The sequence below is a fragment of the Eleginops maclovinus genome, chromosome 1, assembly GCF_036324505.1.
Source record: "Eleginops maclovinus isolate JMC-PN-2008 ecotype Puerto Natales chromosome 1, JC_Emac_rtc_rv5, whole genome shotgun sequence".
NCBI lineage: Eukaryota > Metazoa > Chordata > Actinopteri > Perciformes > Eleginopidae > Eleginops > Eleginops maclovinus.
This window is the reverse complement of record NC_086349.1, coordinates 24,719,271-24,738,565: the sequence shown is the minus strand read 5'-3', so window position 1 is coordinate 24,738,565 and position 19,295 is coordinate 24,719,271. Positions and strand designations below refer to the sequence as shown.

Here is a 19,295-nt window from a genome sequence, read left to right as displayed (position 1 = left end):
TGCTGCTGCTTCTGCACAGCGTCGACGCCGCCTGTCATCTTCCTGCAGGCTAATTCCATCTCAAGGACCGTCTGTGGGGGCGATCATAAAACCACAGGGAGGGAGGGAGTGCTCTGCAAAGCCTCAACATCACATAAAAAAGTGAATCAGTGACTAAACAGGAGTGATTTAAACCAAGCTTTCCAGGTTTTTCATCACTGTGCAGTGACAGTTAAAGCACAGCAGACTATTGGAGAAGATCTAAATATCAGATGAATGTGGAGCTCAGAGATTCATCTTAAAAGCAACAGATGATCAAAAAGCAACACGACCGTTTTAAAAAAAGTAAAAGTGAAGAACAGTTTATGGATAAATAGGGAACAGTCGTTGGACAAACCCACGTCTTTACACATTTTGGACAGAAAAGACTTCAAGTTAAGTCAACATATAACAGCAGAAGCAACACGTTTACCGAAGCCACATTTTGCATCTGCCAAAATCAATGTGAGTGCACAAAGCTCCTTTTAAACTTGTCGTGCTTTTGATAAAACACTGAAGGACCTGTGGCGATTTATTTATTTCAAAACTACAGACCACAAATAAGTGCTACATGTTTACTTAGATGAAGTTTAGAACATACTGAGAGCAAGTTGATAAAGCTGCCTCTCCAAGCACAAACACCGAACACACTATGGATTTAACCTCCTGTTATCAAAGCACACATTGAGTTTTGTAATCAAAATTAGGTGCTACAATTTACAAAAACAGTTGTCAAAAAGACAAAGCACAAACCTCCAGCTGCAGGTGCTTTGATTTATGAGCAGCTTGATTATAAAATCATTTTAAAAGCACAAATCAAAACGGATTGACAAAGAAATATCCACGTGTTGCTCTTTATGAAGTTCACCTGAACTAGTGTGTTCAGCTCAATAAGCTAAGATTCTTACTTTAATATTTAGGGAAACTTTTAGGGGGTTTTGTATGATTTTCTATTCATTTAAAGGACTCTTTTGTATTAATTCAAAGCACAAGTAGACCATAATAATTGAGCACAATGAGAACACAATACTGTTGACAGTGGTGTGAAAAAGAATCGTATCAGATCATTATCTTTTAAATATTTGAAGGTAAAGAAAAGATCAGGATCTGTACAGAAGATCACATTGGAGCTTGGTTATATATATTTCAATATTTGACTTCTTTCCTTTCTTCAGATCGTCATAAATCACAAATCTGTTCAGAGTCACTATTGAAGTTTTCTCTGTTACTAATGTTTAATATTTCAGATCAGATTTACTCGCTGATGTTCAGATGAATTATTGAGCTGCAGAGAAAAGGAGGCTTTTCCCCTCCCTGAATTGTAACTGGCCTCATTACCACTGTGGCTTCAAGCAAACCTCAGGGGACAGAAAACTAACATTGGGCAGAAGATATTTAACATGTAAGTGTTTTGTAAAGATCTGAAGGTCATTACAGCGTTAAGAAAGCAGCACTGTTGGTTTTACTGAAGCTTTAACGGGTTTAACGAGAGGAGGTGTCACTCTGATTCAGATTTAGGAGATCTTATTAATGTACCAGCAACAAATGGTGTCAGAGACATTATATTTTACTCGCAGTTTGTGTGTGACTGTGGAGCTTTGAAAGCACACACACACACACACACATGTGCATGTCACTGCACACAGAAGGGACACACTGATAGCAAACACACCCACAGAGAGGTCAGTTTGAACAGTGTGTAGGTTAAACTTCATCAAACACACAAAGCGGCACACTGAGGAAGCACACACACCTTCCTTTCTCCAGAGACTCCTTCCTCCTTCCTTCCTCCATCCCCTCCCTCCTCTTCATCAGGAACAATTTATTTTCTAGGACAGTCACAAACTCAGATAAATGAGTCGTTTCCACATTTCAACAGTTTGACGCACAAAGTGAAGAGCTATCCCCCTCTTCCTCCCCCTCTTCCTCCCCTGCAGGGATGAAACAATCTGCAGCGCATGAATAGAAATTAATTTTTCCCGTGATGAATAGACAAAGCATCTCGCCTCTCTGCGCCCGCGGGACGGCAGATAAAAGGTGTTTACTGTGAGCGTCTTTTTCATGACAACAGCGAGCCGAGGGACGTCCTCTCCTCTCGTTCTCCGTGTCATTGTATCGCCTGCAATGCAGAACGTTAAGAAACAGGGAGGTGTTTTTTTAGTCTTCAGAATGATCGAGCAGACGAGACAACAGGAAGTGAACTCAGCGTGACTCTCAGCGGGGGGGGCAGGGGTTTATCAGGAGTGACACTTTTTTAAACAGAGACGGATGTATTTGTTAAAGACGTTTGATTGACAAAGCCATTAAATGAACTTCATGAAGCACATTTAGGATTATTAAACACTAAGAAAAGTGACTTTAATAAGGATGCATCCACTTAAGGAAGACAGTCATTCCTAACAACGAGCACAACCCGTTTAAATCTCAAATGATCTTCATCATGAACGCCTTTCTTGGAATATTATCTTGAAGGATGTATGATGACTTCTCCTGCGTAAAGGATCTTTCTCAGCAGGGATTACAAATTTCAAAAACACTGAATTTTTGCACAAAAGTTGCCTGAAATATAAGAAGGAGAAGACACGCCTGAGGACGTCACATTTGGAGGTCAAAGGGCGAGCTGGATTATCGATACGGGGTGTCAGTCATATCCTGAGGGACCTGCGGAGACAGAGGACGAGTGTGTGACGCCACCATGGGCTGCAACATGTGTGTGGTCAAACGTCCGGAGGAGCAGTACAGGATCATGTTCCAGGTAAGACGTCAGCGGCCTTGTGACCAATCAAATGTGTTTAAAAGACCTTAAAGAGGACTTTTGTTAATGTTCAGGTTCATATTTGTATTTTGTTCCTCTCCTGGGACATGTCTCCATGCTCTAATGTTCACAAAGCTCTTTATGTTTCTCATCCTGCCTGTGCTGCAGCACCTCTTTCCACCTTCGGTCTGAAACCAGAGCCCAGTCTGCTCTGATTGGTTAGCTGACTGACTCTGCTGTGATTGGTCAACCGCTTAGAGATGTCCCGCCCCTTAGCCTATCACGTACAATGTGTTGGAGCACTAGCCAATAGAAGCGTTAGTGTTACATAATGATATCACTGTGTTCATGAAGTAAACAAAGGAGTCCAGTGGAGGTGTTTCAGGCAGAGGGGGTAGTTGGGAACACAGGGATTTTAGCATCTGCAGACCATTTACATGCACAAAAACCGAACACACGCCAGGAAAGGGAAAATCCCCAAAAGCAGAATAGGGCCTCTTAGCTATCGCTGGCATTGAGATGTTTCTTTTTTTTTTCAACCAAATGATGAATTTAGAAAGATAGTCCTGGTTTGTCTCCACCACTCATAAAGACAGAAAATAATTCCAGACTCAGAAACAAGATCACCAGATTTTTTGTTTCTCGGGGCTTCCAGAAACAATCAGACCGACTGATTGTTTCTGCAGCTCTCATGTTTGCTGCAGGCTGATAACAGAGCAGAGAAGCCCCCCCAGATCAGAGTGTGTTAATACTGTATGCTCCTCTTGAGTTCATTATTAACTGAACAGACAGAAGCCTCTGGCAACACCTGCATTATTCTTCCCTCGTCTTCAGGGCCTGCTCTTTAGAGAAAGCCTTTATTATTTCAGATTGAAATGGAATGATGATCATAATAATAAATGCCTTTTGGAAACCTTGGTATCTGTGAGTGTGTGTGTGTGTGTGTGTGTGTGTGTGTGTGTGTGTGTGTGTGTGTGTGTGTGTGTGTGTGTGTGTGTGTGTGTGTGTATTGTAGAGGAAGCTACAGTACCATTCATCACTGCAGGTTGGTGTAGTTTCTTGCTGTAAAGGTCATCATGTTTTATGAATCCTGCTCTCCCCTCCGCTGCTTGCTCATGTACAGTGCTGCAATCGTCGGTGTAAATGTGTGTGTGATTGTGTTTGTTACAGCTAGTGTGTATGTGCCCTGATGCTCGCACTTCCATGCATCCATGTGCACATAAAAAAGAACAGCCATGTTCTTCTTAACACATGTTCTGCAATCTGCACACTGTGGATGCGTATCTAAATTGATGTCATGATTTATTCTGGCTTCAGATTTCTGTGGATGAATATAGTAATCCCAGGGCTTCTACTACCTAGTATGTTTCGGCATGATAATTTCTTGGTGTTGGACAAGGACACCTCATTTGTTCCTTTAAGTCACTACAGTGATGCTTCCTCCTATAAAATTCACTCATGCGAAGTGATGAGACGTTGTTTTGAAGAATACACAGATGCATGTAATGGTGGTTGGCTCCCCGTCGTGCGGGAGGGAGCCGATTAAACCCCAACCTGGGGTCTAGACACTGGTGGTGTTGGAGACATGAAGGGATTGATGGAGGTCGGTCTGAAGAGGAGGGTTTTGAGCTTGACGTGAACCCTGGATTAGGAGGAACCGGAGGTGGAAGGGGGTGGAGGAGGGCTGCGTCGAGTCACCTGAAAGGACAGCTGTCAGGAGACGAGAGCGGGTTTAAAGGTTTAACGATGCGCGGTGATACTTGTGGGAACAAAGATGAAGTAATAGCTGGGGAGTGAACGCCCCGGATGGCTGACTGGGAGTGGGTGAGCGTAGTCAGATGGAAATATTTGAATGAGCGGATATAAAGACGGTCTTCCTGGTTGAATTTGCGCCGACCTTCATGAGACACCGAGGAGCTGTCCATGGTGCTGATCCCTGCTTTCAAGAGGAGCTGTCCATGGTGCTGATCCCTGCTTTCAGGAGGAGCTGTCCATGGTGCTGAGACCTGGTTTCAAGAGGAGCTGTCCATGGTGCTGAGACCTGGTTTCACAAAGAGCTGTCCATGGTTCTCACCACTGGTTTCAAGAGGAGCTGTCCAGGGTGCTGATCCATGATTTTAAGAGGGGCTGTCCATGGTGCTGATACCTGGTTTAAAATATGGTGTATTTGAACTGCATGGCTCTTTACTGTCACACAGAGAGCTGTCCATGGTCCTGAATATTACCGGTGATTTTCATCTTCGGGCATGGGGTACAAAAAATGATCTCATCTCTTGTAGCAGAAGGCTGAAAGTATTTTTTAGGAATTCATCCAGTTTTATTTGGTTGTATATTGCTTTATATACAGGCAGCAGTCCGCTGATTGGATGTAGAGAAACATATTAATATAAGCAGCTGCTGAGGTGCCTTTGAGACAGACTCCCTGAGTGCAATACTGTAAATGTAAAGCAGGAAAGAGAGCAGGAAGCTTAACTTAGAATAAATTAAAGTACCATGTAAATCTAAGTGTTATAAGAAGAGACTATACACACTTTTTGTGAATGGTTACTGCGGCTGAGTACAGGCTGAAACTGCTCAGCATGTCGAGTTCAGGGAACGCGTGAAAAACCTCAAACTGCACATGTTTATGGAGGAGCTGCACACCAGAGCCTCTCATACATAAAACACACACTTTTATCCCCATTACATCTGCTCACTCTCCTCCAGAACTTCCTAAATCTTTAAACTATTTCCTGTTTCTAGTCATTTCATCTCCTGCTACTGGACAAGCATTTTGTTCCCTTCTCTTCTGTTTGTATTTCTCTGGAGTCTGCAGTGTGAACACAGTGGGAGTCATGCTGGACACTTCATGTATATTTATGTGACTCACACTGTTACACATCAATAGATCTTTTCCCTTCACACACATGAAGACACACCTTTCCCCCCTTCTCTTTTATACACGACTACAGCACATACTTCCTTATGGAGTTACTTATTGCTCATTTTTCCCTCAATGTAGTCAAATTTGCACCGCTTAATGTATCAGCAAGGACTTGTTGAATTCCCTCTCATTTGTCTGTCTTCAAGATTAAAACAAAGCACCCAGTAGATCAAATTGGTAGTGGTTGATGCTCAAAACAATCACTGCTTTTTAATCTATTTTTATTATTATTTCTTTAGATTTCAAATTAAATTCTCCTCCAAAAATGATTTTGTTTTTACCAAGAAACAAAATTCAACTGTGGGCTGCTGCAGTGAGCATTGTGGTGGGGGACCCCATGCAGGGATATGTGTGTGTGTGTGTGTGTGTGTGTGTGTGTGTGTGTGTGTGTGTGTGTGTGTGTGTGTGTGTGTGTGTGTGTGTGTGTGTGTGTGTGTGTGTGTGTGTTGTTAATTAAATTCTGTAGCTCACAGCAGGAGATCCTTGTTATGACTTCATGCTACAGGAAATGTCTGAAGATATTGAGCAGAAGAGCTGCTGATTTGTAAAAAGCACACACACCGCACACACACACACACACACACACACACACACACACACACACACACACACACACACACACACACACACACACACACAATAAAAGATGAAAGCTTGTAAACAGGCTGCTGTCGCTGAAGTTCGTTGAGGTCATATGGAGATTGAAAGTCAGTATTTATGTTTCATTTGATTTATTTTAACTATCACTCCTGAAACCCAACCCATGCCCTCCAATCGACTACAGAATACAGGAGCTGTTGTTAAACACACTCTGGTCTTTAATCCTATTTTATTTTACAGTTGTTGTACCAACATCTCTCCTCTTTTATTACATGAATGGAATATTTAGCATCAATTTTTGTCAGGACTTAAATTTGCCCAGAAGGGGACAGACCTGGAGACGCACTGAGAGACAGATACAGCTTTTTTATGATGTGGCTTCATCTCACTTTTCCCCAAGTCTGAGGAAGCGTCTCATACGTGCTCCAATAAATATAATATTGCTTCTACTCCTTTCCACTGCTCCCTCCCTCTGTGCCACTTACAGAAATACACACACACACACACACACACACACACACACACACACACACACACACACACACACACACACACACACACACACACACACACACACACACACACACACACACACACACACACATGTTCTGATAGTGACACCATCTCCTACATAGCCAAGGTGAGAGGGGACATTCAGTGTGTGTGTGTGTGTGTGTGTGTGTGTGTGTGTGTGTGTGTGTGTGTGTGTGTGTGTGTGTGTGTGTGTGTGTGTGTGTGTGTGTGTGTGTGTGTGTGTGTGTGTGATTAATGAGGTCTGCAATAGATTCTGATGACCTCAAGAGATTTGAAGAGGAGATGATAAGCAATCACACACACACACACACACACACACACACACACACACACACACACACACACACACACACACACACACACACACACACACACACACACACACACACACACACACACACACACACACACACACACACACACACACACACACAGGTTAATTCAGTCTTGTGGAGCTAATTTTAGACGTGGTGTTGCATTACAAAATCGATGGGAAGATTCAATTGGATGCAGAACGTGTTGCGTTTGTGGGATTCCTCCAGAAGTCGGAAACAGAGGTTTTTCAAAACCCAATTAAAAGCTTTTGGATTGACAGCAGCATTTATCAAAGTGAAAGTAGTCATGTTGACAAAACTCTTCACACAGTTTGGAAATCAGAAATATATTGAGACCCAGCTAGAAATAAATTAATTGAACTGCCACATTTTTCAACATCAATTAACCCTTTTTATATTTACCTTTCTTATTTATTCTCCACCAACGGCAACACTTTATATTTGAAGCACGTTTGTTTCAAATTGAATTACCTTTTTTTTTTAAAAACTGTCCAAATAAGTAGAAATATTTAGGATGGAAATGCAAATGATGAGCCTCTCTACAGGAACCATATTGGAATTATTGGCAGAATATCATTTAGAATAAAATGTTATAAATATCATTGCAAAAACATCCATTTTTAATTACAGCTAAAAGCCTAAAAAGGTGTCTAGTTTTTACTCTAGTCTTGGTACCTATTGAGTGACAATCCACACTAATCTCAAAACTACTTGACTTTATAAACACAGGCAAGAGGTGCGAACAAAGACATACTGTGGAGAGAGTTCCTGTTTGAGATCACTTTGAGCAAAACAGAGAAGAAAACAAACATCTAAATCTCCATTTTTACTCAAACGTATCGAATCCTCTCTGGGTGGAAGATGTTTGAAACCTCTCTGACTTCTAAGATGCTACAGTAAATCCAAACCGTGTAAACAGCACGCTCAGAACCAAAGAGCTGGTGGAGGATTTAGCAGCTAAGGCAACAGATATTCCCTCAGGAGTTAGTCACGTACAAACCAGAGCCAAAATATAATACATATTTTATTCGGATTCATCAAGTGGATACAAACACCACTGGAAATAAATCGTTCTTTTTGGTGAAATTAAAAATGTAAAGCGTGTGATAAATAATACAGAGCTATACAGGAGAGAAGCACCACTATGATGTATGTCTTTGTGTCCATTGGTGACTAGAATCCACTTCCTCTCTTAGTGCCTACATGTTTTTTTCAGTAGCAGTGTGTGGTTTGCCCCATGCTGCCTCAGAGCATTTGAACGCCTCTCTGGTGGGTTCAGGCTCCGTCTGTTTGAGGGAAACTAAACGGCTGCTGGGAAGAAAAGAGAAACCGTCCAATCTGAGCTGAAAATCAAACGCCAGGAATCACACTGAGAAAATCAAAGGGGTGGTTGTGTGTGTGTGTGTGTGTGTGTGTGTGTGTGTGTGTGTGTGTGTGTGTGTGTGTGTGTGTGTGTGTGTGTGTGTGTGTTCCTCAAATCTCATTGAAGCTTAAGGCTGAAAGGTGTAGGGGCTTATTTCATTTTATTTGATTTCCTCGCTGCGTGGGCTTGTCTGGACATAACACACACACACACACACACACACACACACACACACACACACACACACACACACACACACACACACACACACACACACACACGCACGCACGCACACACACACACACTTGAAGTGCTCATAACAACACACTTTCCTATTTGAAGTCTCTTTCATTTCTTCAAAATTGTCCGCTTTCTCTCTTCTATCTGAACATAATGAATTTTTCCACTTTTTCTCCCCCACTGAGCATTATCCCGGGTGTGGGAGAGAAACTCCCTCTGGAGGGAACACAGGGATTTGAGTCTTTGCAGACCATTTACATGCAATAAAACCTATAAAACACTACAGGAAGAAAAAAAAGCAGGGCCTCTTTAATCCAGTTCAGTGTCAAACATTTTCCCCAAACTGAGTTGCATTAGATTAATTTAATAGCATAATATGTAAGAAAGGAATATATCCTTCAGCCTCTTAAATATTTGAAATGTAGATGCTTATTTTAAACCTTCTTTCCCTCTTATTTTTTTTTCCCCCAACTCAAATGAACTAAAATGACTTCCCTTTCTGTCCGTCAGTCTTCCATCCACGAGAAACACCTCCTTATTCCTCTTTCTCCTTCTTGTTGCTTCTTTCTTTCACTCGCCCACCTATAGTTCTCCCCCTCCCCCGATTTACCACCCCCACCCCTCACAGCCGGTCACCTCCTCTCCTCACTTTCCTGCCAGATTTGTGTCAATAGGATGCTGTTGCCGAGGTAACCTGGGTCATTAGGGAAGCTGTATTTATGCTTTCTCATACTCGAGCTGGCAGATCCACAGTAATGAGTGCAGACACACACACACACACACACACACACACACACACACACACACACACACACACACACACACACACACACACACACACACAGAGAAACCCCCACCACCTGCTGTTCTAAACTACTTCACTTTGTCGCCGGCATCCTCCATTAGAGAGAGATGGAGAGACGCCGGCATTTGTTCAAAGAAATGAGGTTTATTCAGACATTTAGAGTCAAAGCTTCAGAATAAACTGAGTAGAACTGAACATTTAAAGGTTGAGCTGTAAGACATCTTCCAATAAAACAAATACAGCTACTTTAACACCGATGGTTTTACAAATACAAACAAATTACAGCTATATCTGTCCATCTATCCACCTATTCATCCAGCTATCCACCTATTCATCCATCTATCCACCTATTCATCCATCTATCCACCTATTCATCCATCTATCCACCTATTCATCCATCTATCCACCTATTCATCCATCTATCCACCTATTCATCCATCTATCCACCTATTCATCCAGCTATCCACCTATTCATCCAGCTATCCACCTATTCATCCATCTATCCACCTATTCATCCAGCTATCCATCTATCTATCTATCTATCTATCTATACCTCCATCTATCCATCTATCTATCTATCTATCTATCTATCTATCTATCTATCTATCTATACCTCCATACATCCATCCATCCACCCATCCATCCATCCACCCATCCATCCATCCATCCATCCACCCATCCATCCACCCATCTATCTATCCACCTGTCTATCTCTATCCATCCATCCATCCATCCATCCATCTATCTATCTATCTATCTATCCATCCATAGGAAGATAAGCTGTCATGTATGTAAATAATCAGGTGTTTGTTTAAGGCTGCTTGAGTCTCAGTGTGCACCTTCATGTGTTTACTGTGACGTTTCAAAATGTGTTACCATCTGTACTGAGACCAGAGCCCAAACCTGTGTGTAATAACTGCATCAATAATCCGTCTGCTTACCAAACCCTGAACAGATGGACGCACTGTTTGCCAACATATAGTTTAAATACTTCTCCAAAAAACACTTTGGACAGAAGCTGTTGTTCTTGCTAAACTAAGCTCAGCCCGTCCTGAGATGCCCTGACATTTGACCGATTGCTCATTTTAAAAAAACAAACGCCTGACAAAAATGTCCCATTACTCCAAAAGCCCTTTGTCCAGCTGATCAATCTCTAAAACAATTCTCCTTTGTTCAAATATATACAAACACGTCAAGCAATAAGCAGAAGCACATGGCTAATTATTATGCAGAATAATGATTTTGGACCTTCCTAGTTGTGGTATTGATTTATCTTGCTACTAGTCAGTCAGAGGCAGAGTAGGGTGGGCCTTATCAATGAGAACGGCCCTCTGTACAGATAAAAGTCCCTTGCATGTGAGCTGTTGTTTCTTATTGTACAGATATGTTTGTGCAATGCCCCCTAAAACTGAGCTAAGCTAACGACCAGCAGGATTTAAGTCAAACCACCCTTAGCTTGTTCTATCAGTTGCTAGTTGAGTCAAACTGTCGCTATGAATGTCTGCATCTAAAATATAACATAGCCCCATGAAGCGTCTTTGATTTGGATGCAACAAACATCATTTGTTTACAATTCCATGACTATTTACTTTGTTATATTTACTAAATCATTCATATGTTCGTGTCAGAATTAGCATTACCTTCAAAATGAACTGAGTAGGAACAAAAACATTGAATCCAATCTTTGCAAATGTTATGCAGCTCAGATTTTACACCTGTGACCTGTACCTCAGAGACAAGGGAATAAAAGCCTTGATGAAAAGCGTGATATATACAGAGAATGAATTCTCCTGCGCTGCTCAACTCATCATTAGCATGTTTTCCTTTAAGGATCCGTCCATGCTCTCTCAATGTTGTCAAAAGTACATTAGTCTTAATGGGCTGTCGGCTCATTAGTCCATCAGCGGCGGAGCGAGGAAACACTCCGGAGACAGACTCAGCTCGTTTGTATTCAGCGGCGGCGCCGAGCCCAACGCCAGGTGGTAACACGTGGAAACAAGTCCCACGATGCACCACTGGAGGAAACACTGAGGTCGTAGTCCAAATGTAGAAGATGTAGAGTAACTTGAGCAGATGGACGCTGACATTTAACTGGACATTTTAGGCAATTTGAGAGAGGAAAAAGAGTCATTTATCATTTGATTTAATTATTCTCTAAATCCTGTTTCTAAATTGGGAGGATGTTTCTGATTCCATTTTGTGTCACTGTAGGCACACACAAGGAATGTGCTTTAGTGTCTAATGGTGCAAACATAAACACACTAAGAGGAAGTAAGTTGTAATAAAGCAGCAAAAATAAACGAGAAATATAAATATAAAAGTGCAACACGGATATCAAGTTATAAGGTCACTGAAAGTCTTATATCGTCAGGCAAAACAAGGCTGCATTGTTGGGAACCTTGAGAAGCGATGGTGGATGAATTGACTAAGTATTCAGCAGATAAAATGTTAATGACAACGCATGTCGCAGATCTAATGATGCATCCCCAAATACCAAGGGAACGAGAAACAATTTAGTTTGCACAGATTTTTTGGCATGTTTTTGTGCTGAAACTCAATCATTAAAAAGTATGCCTCTGCCAACTAATCAACGTGCCGTTTCCAAAATGCAATCACCTCTTAATTGTTTTTTATTACAAATTTCAGTTACAAATAAGGACCTTGACCTTTAAGCACCATTTATGATTGCAGACTTTTAAAAGTACAAAACAAAATATGAAAACTTCTTTAATTTAGACAGAATATTTATCCTAACAGAACTAGAGAATAATAAGTACATACTGTAGCGATGGATATTCCCCTTAACCATATTTACAGGTAGATAAGAAGCTAAGTAATCATGTTGATAAAAGAATATTTGGAACGAAAAAGCAGTAAGAAAGCAAAATGTGGAGGAAAAAACATCAACAGGGTTTCCCCCCCATCACTGCTCAGGATTGGATGGTACTACAGATCTTTAGAGGGATTGTTTTAATAACGATACTCACCACCACCTCACCGCTCTGCCGTCTCTATCTGAGGTCGTTTGCACGCACTGCCAACAGATCATATAACATATTTAGCATATAAGAAATGCTAAATGGGAGAGAATGTGTCCATAAACATCATCTCCAAATAAACATTTGCATGAGAATGAGGCGCTGTCGGACTCCATTATCCGTAACGGCAGCTCCGATCGTCAGCGGGGAGATGACGGCTGGGATGGTCTGTGTGTGTGCGCTGCAGTTATGCCTCTTAAATACATGTGATGAAGGTAATCTGTGTGTTGGTATTTTGATTTAAAACTCAGAGTGGAACAGCACAGCGTTATGCAGACACATAAAGGATCAAGCAGAGCGTGGAGTAATATCCATCGTGACAAAAGGGATGTAACCATGAGGCAGTCAGGATGTATCACACTGTTTACATCCAACTGTTTGATCCACCTTGTTGAAGTAACTAGCCACAACACTGTTTATTCAAGCCCCTCAATTTCAATATCAATATTCAGACAATCCAAGTAAAAATACCAAAAACCTTACTTTGCTTTTTAATAGATATTAATAAAACAGTCTTTAAAAAGTCATCTTCCGGTGTGTCACTGAAATGTTTTACTTTATAAATTGAAAATGCATATCAAAACAGGTAGATGGAGAAACTGTCTGAGCTTAAAATGTGTTATTTTAGTATGTTGTATGATCAGAAATTAAATTGTGGTAAAATGAGCCCCAGTGATCTTGACCTTAAAGCTCCACATATCTGATTATATATCTGAATACTTCGACCAACACTAAAGAATATTTACTTTTATAGAATCACAGACAAAAAAGCAGATTGAAATTCTCCTCATTGCTTCACAAATATCTGATGTAACCTTTACTAACAAGGCAAATGAAATATTCCACCATTTGCTCTGCTGGTGAACAAACACCTTCCATCGTATAATTGTAGAGAATGTAAACAACATTTCTAGAAATGTCCAGATATTTTGCATCGACTTGAAAAAACTACACAAAGAGTAATTATCATCAGCAGGACACCTGGACAGGTTTAATCTGCCCCAGAAAGTCCATAAAAGGTCCTGTATTGATCAATCTTCTCTATATGTGGCTTAAAAAAACACATTTGTTCAAGTAGAAATCAGCTAATGCAGTTCCATGTTTGTCCCCAATAATTCTTCTGATCATTGGGTTTCTTAGTGTTGCCTATATTGATGTTTTTGCATGTTGTTGTCTATCTCTGTACTGTTTCAATAAGAGTGCTATTTTAAGTCAAGCTACATTTATTTGCTGCTCTGGTACATAGTGTCACCAGCTTTCCACAAACGTATACGGTGTTATGTTTCATTTAAAATACTCTAACACCAATAACCATACAAAGATAAAATCAGTAGAAACATTACTAAAAAAACAAGCTGGGCCTAAATAATAAGAACAGACAACATCTAAGATAAACAACAACGTCAACAATGCAGGAAGAGATGAAAAACACCCGTTTGTTCAATCTTTTTAAAGCTATGCAGGAAACTGCTGTTATTTGTGAGTCCTGCTCTGAGTAATGCACTGCTCTGTGTGACTGTATGAATATAAAGTTAATAAAACAAGGAATTATTTTCACGCGGCGCATAATGTCTGTGATACATGTTTATGACGTGTGGATTTACATAATAAGCACATGATTGAAGTAACCCGAGGAATAAATGTGTTTCTGCGGCAGGGCCCATCTCGCACAGCTGGGAGCTAACAACACAATTTAAAAGATTTGTGTTCATATTAACACACTTTGCTATTTCAAGAAATGAAATGGTAATCAGTTGTATGATTTTATGGCTGAGAGGGTGGAAAATGTTTCTGAATGACGAGCTGAGCGTGCAGAGCCCAAATCTGAATAACATCAAACACACTGTGTACACAAACAAGATCATGTCAGTGTTTCTTCTAGTGGTGGATATGCCTGCACATAGTTTTGATATATAAGGTGTTGTGGTTTAATTTGTCGTCCTCAGCGGGGAAAATCGCCTCAGTCGGAAGAGTTTTCACTGGAACTACTTTCCCCTGAAGAAATAGTCCCAATATCTGTGGATTATTCACACTGCTGATGGAAAATGTGTTTGATAATGACCTTTTTTTTAAAAGTTGCTTCACAAATGACATCCCACCAAACCCAGTATTTATGTAGCAGTACAGTATTTCAAAATCTTCCCAGGATGCAAACTCCTCCAGGGTGATTTCCATTTAACTGGATTAAAGCAACACTCAGCTTTCTGAGTTCACCTGATTTCTTCCACATAGTTATTTTTCTGTTCGTTGAATTGGGGCTTAAAGGAACCACATTTCTCCAGCTATAGATTTCCACTACAGAAAACTGATGCTAACATGTTAGCATGTTCATTAAAAAGACTTGAGTTTAATAAGTCAAATCTAAAGTCTAAGCAGATCATGCAAAAGTCAGGCTTAAACCAAGTTGTTTTTTTTTGTAGAATGCATATGCAATGCCCATGATGCACCTGATTTCTTGTTGCCGTGTTAGTTCAATAATTAAGTTGTCTCCTCCAAGGCTCCACCAGCTTTCCCCATATTCAGATTTAGACAAACATTAGAGGTGTAGAGGTCAGCATGGTTGATGATCCCACGTTGTGTTTAATGCTCAGGAGTGCTGTTCAGACCATGCACGATAAAGGCTGTTTTCCACAGTCTGTGTTGCAGAGCTGCACACATTAGGCAGAACATGTGGGAGAAAATGTTGTGGATTATTTTTGCTTTGACAGAATTGGAAGGAAGGTAAAGTGCAAATGTGTTTGGATTATGAATCATAATTAAGAACATTTTGAGGAAGCACTGGATGTTTCTTTCTAGGAGGTTGGATATCTGTCAAGCTTTTAGATATCCAAAACACACAGCTGTGTTTTCCCTCTGTGTGAGTGTGTGCTGAGCTGTGTGTGTGTGTGCGCCTTCTCGCCACATTCCACGATAGTGTTGCTGTCTGTTTCCTCTTCTTTCATGGTGGCATTTCAGATAAAAAAACCTCCACATTTTAATAAACCCTGTTGATTTTGATACCGATGCAGTTCTTATCCAGAGGATCTGTGAGAGGGTTGATTATAATCACTATCATTGGAGCGTAACGACTGATTGGACTAAGTTCACTGTATTCTCCGCCAGGTTCTGATGACAGTCAGGTGACAGAAACATCATTTGTGGTGTCTAATGATTCTCCTTCTCCACGTCCAGTTGGCTCTATTCCCTTAAGAACATCTTAAGGTTAATTTATCAAAACATGACTAATTATCATCAGCAGGACATCTGGACAGGTTTAATCTGCCAAAGAAAGTCTATAAAGGTCTGTATTTATCAACTTTCTCCAGATTTGGCTTAAAGACTATTTTTTTCTTGCCTGTTCAAGTAAAAATCAGCTATTGTAGTTACAGTTTTGGAACGATCACAAATAATTCTTCTTCTCATTGGGTTTCTTAGTGTTACCTATAATGAATGCCTGTCTTCTATCTCTGTAGTGTTTTAAGAAGAGTGCTATCTTAAGTGAAGCTACATTTATTTGCTGCTCTGGTACATGAGTGTAACCATACCCTGAGTCATTTACAGGGTTATGTTTCAATAAAAACACTCTTTAAGTTGTATTTTACTTCTTCAAAATACTAAATGGTCAATATTAAATGGACTTCCGTGATATAAAAGTCACTCTTCCATGCATCTTCTCTTTTCCCAGAGGTGTTTTAGCAATATTCCAGCTCCTCTCAACTCGATGTACCCACATTCTGTTCAGATATCATGACTTTAATCTTTCCTCAAAGGATGCTGGATGAGCAGATATATGTTCTACCATTGAACACACACCCCCGAGTAAAGTCACTATTCCACGGGGGCCGTCCGGTCTTTGTAGTTTTCTGTAATCTTCACGCCTCGATCCTCAGCTTGACTTCCATTAGAGTCTGAAAGTCCAGAGGATTGATGGAGGTGAGAGGTGAGGGGAAAGAGAGAAAGCAGAAATCTCTTTCTAATGGTTGGTAGTTCTTCTCTCCCACTCTCATCTCCCCCTCTCTGGTGGTTTGCATTTTCCCCCTCCCCCCTCAATTTCTTGCTTTTTTCTTCCAATTTCATCCTCGTCTGGATTCAACCTTCCTCCCTCTCTCTCTCTCTGACCGCTCCCTGTCTCCTCTTTTAGCTTCCCCCCTCTCTCGGGTATGATTATAGTATCTCTGCTTTCCCCCCTCGGCCTGCTGGGAATGAAAAATGGATCCTTCGTCCCGTCTCTTTCTCCACAGTGTGTGTGTGTGTGTGTGTGTGTGTGTGTGTGTGTGTGTGTGTGTGTGTGTGTGTTCATCTATTGTAGAGAATGCGTGGATGAATAAAAGCCAGAAGAAAAAGTGTCAAAGTGGAACTATTTGTGTGTGTGTGTGTGTGTGTGTGTGTGTGTGTGTGTGCGTGTGTGTGTATGTGTGTGTGTGTGTGTGTGTGTGCGTGCGTGCATGCGTGCGTGCGTGCGTGCATGCGTGTGTGTGTTGATGGATTCAGTAAATAGTTAATGAGCAGGGAGGAGAAACGTGTTGAAGCCCCAGGAGGTGGTATTGATGGAGCCTCCGACATATTGAACACATGGCGACAACAACGCGAGACAATAAAAGTAATCACCATCAGCTCCGTGTGTCGGTGTGTGGCAGAGATCACAGCGGTCTCGAGCTGCTGCTAGTGCTTAAGACTCGTAGTTATGAACCCAGCAGGTTCTGTTTCTGTCACGCTTCTTCCTCGTCAATGCTTTCATTTTAATTATGTGTGCCGTTTACATGGCGTGTTGCATTCTGAGGCAGGGTTACACTCTGTTAACGTTCTACTGTTGCCACATACCGGTCTCAAGAGGAATATCTCCACAGATTTTCAAGTGGCAGAAATGTACGTTCCCCTAAGGATATTGCATAACATTTGCCTGACACTATCATGGAGAGTGGCAATCAAACTCAAAATAGCAACATTCCTGCAGGTGCATTAGCTTCTAGTTAGCCAAACTTCGCTAAGTGCTACTGCATTGGTGCAAAAACGCCAAACATCTCAAGTAGCAGTTTACACCAAACATATGAACTCATAGAGCATGCAAACATGCCCAACAGCCCTTAACACCCATGAAAAAACAATCATATTGGATGATTTCTGCAGCTCACAGGTTGCATTCAATAGTAAAGTTCAATGCCAACCTGATACTGTGGGGAGGTGGAGGGTGGAGATTAAGGTATTAGAGTAAATGGATTTGTAGTGAGGCTGCAATCAAAAGGTCTTTATTTAAAACTTAATCATTAAATGTCACATACCCTCAGCTTAGCTAGTTTAAAACGCACAGATGCGCTAGTAGAATAAGTAAAGTTAAAGTAGGCACAGGAATAACATGTCACGAGTATTCACTGTGTGGGAGTGATGAATATCTGTCCAAAATGTAATGGGAATAAATCAAATAAATGCCAGGAGGTTAAAGTGTTGACTTCATGAAGGCACTGGAAGGAGGTTAAGAGGTTATTACAAATCCCTACAGGGTCTACGAAGTAATCAATTCAGCCGAGCATTGGTGATCCGATACGTTTCATGACAATATACCCGTAGTCCTTGAGTATTTTCACCCAAAAACCACCCATTTTAAACCCAGAGACAAAGACAGAGTATGACCAAAGTCAGCATGATAGATGGTGTGGGAGTGATGGATGTGTGTACAAAATGTCATGAATATTAATTGAATAACAGCGGGGGAATTTTAACTCAGGACCAGAGTGGTTGAATGACTAACCTTGCCTCCCTTGAGCGGCTGAAAATAGCTTACAACCAAAATGACCAACATTTCAGAGCTGTTTTTAGTGAGATTAGCATAAGTGATTTCATTCACTCCTCGATGAGACACTTAAACCACAAGGTCAATGGATAGTAAATCAATCCACCGGCACAACTAGTCAATATTAACTCAAGTATTCTGCATCACAATGAAGGCCCAGCGTGATAACTGCTTTGTACCGCTCTGTGTAACAATCAATATTCCTCCAATAATGAAGTCCCACCTCTCCGCCCATGATTTAAAAGGCAGATTGCTAACTAGCCTCTTGGTTCCTGCATGACATCACTTATTTGTATGTTTTAGGAGTGATTCTGTTCTTCTGAAAAGGATCAATAATCCATTTTGATGAGAAAAAGGCTCCTGATTGAGATCCAGCCAAACATAAAGCTCCATTAGAGGAGAACTCGCTTTGCATGTAAGATACCAGGTTTTCTACGACAGAACAGAGGAGTCAGCTCTTTTCTGCCTCTCGGTTATTCATTTCACACTTCACTTAGCTGTGATTTCTGTCGGGCTAATGTGGCGGCGCTCAGTCGGGACTGTTATTGTTACCGTGCCTGTAACCACACACTCACACACACACGTAATGAGCAGCAGCGCAGCAGGGGGAGGCTGTAATTATCACACACAGTCAAATGGTCAAATACTCAAGAGACAAACTCAGAAAATAGAGAGGTGCTGTGATCATGCACTTTTGTAGGCCGTTTGCACAGGTTCACTCGAAAAATCCAATCAAATTTTCCTTTGAATTTTGCAGAAAACAAGCTCTGTGGCAAACCGACATTTATGATTCTTACACATTGTGTCCACAGGTTAATCTCCACATATGAACACCTCTTTATGATACTGGAGTGTAAGTGCAATCACCAGAAGTAAAGCGCTATCGTTAAAGGGACTGCATCACACGTTTCCAATGC

At 41.1% G+C, this 19,295-nt stretch overlaps 1 protein-coding gene across 1 annotated transcript in view; it reads left to right on the top strand.

Annotated features, from left to right (window-relative positions):
* Positions 1-1,889: 1,889 nt before the first annotated feature.
* LOC134876428 (PDZ domain-containing protein 4-like) overlaps positions 1,890-19,295 on the top strand; it is a 39,286-nt gene continuing 21,880 nt past the window's right edge. Inside the window, exon 1 of the mRNA XM_063901387.1 lies at positions 1,890-2,773. Coding sequence (XP_063757457.1) covers positions 2,714-2,773 — 60 coding nt within the window. The 5' untranslated portion in view covers positions 1,890-2,713. The remainder of the gene's footprint in view (positions 2,774-19,295) is intronic.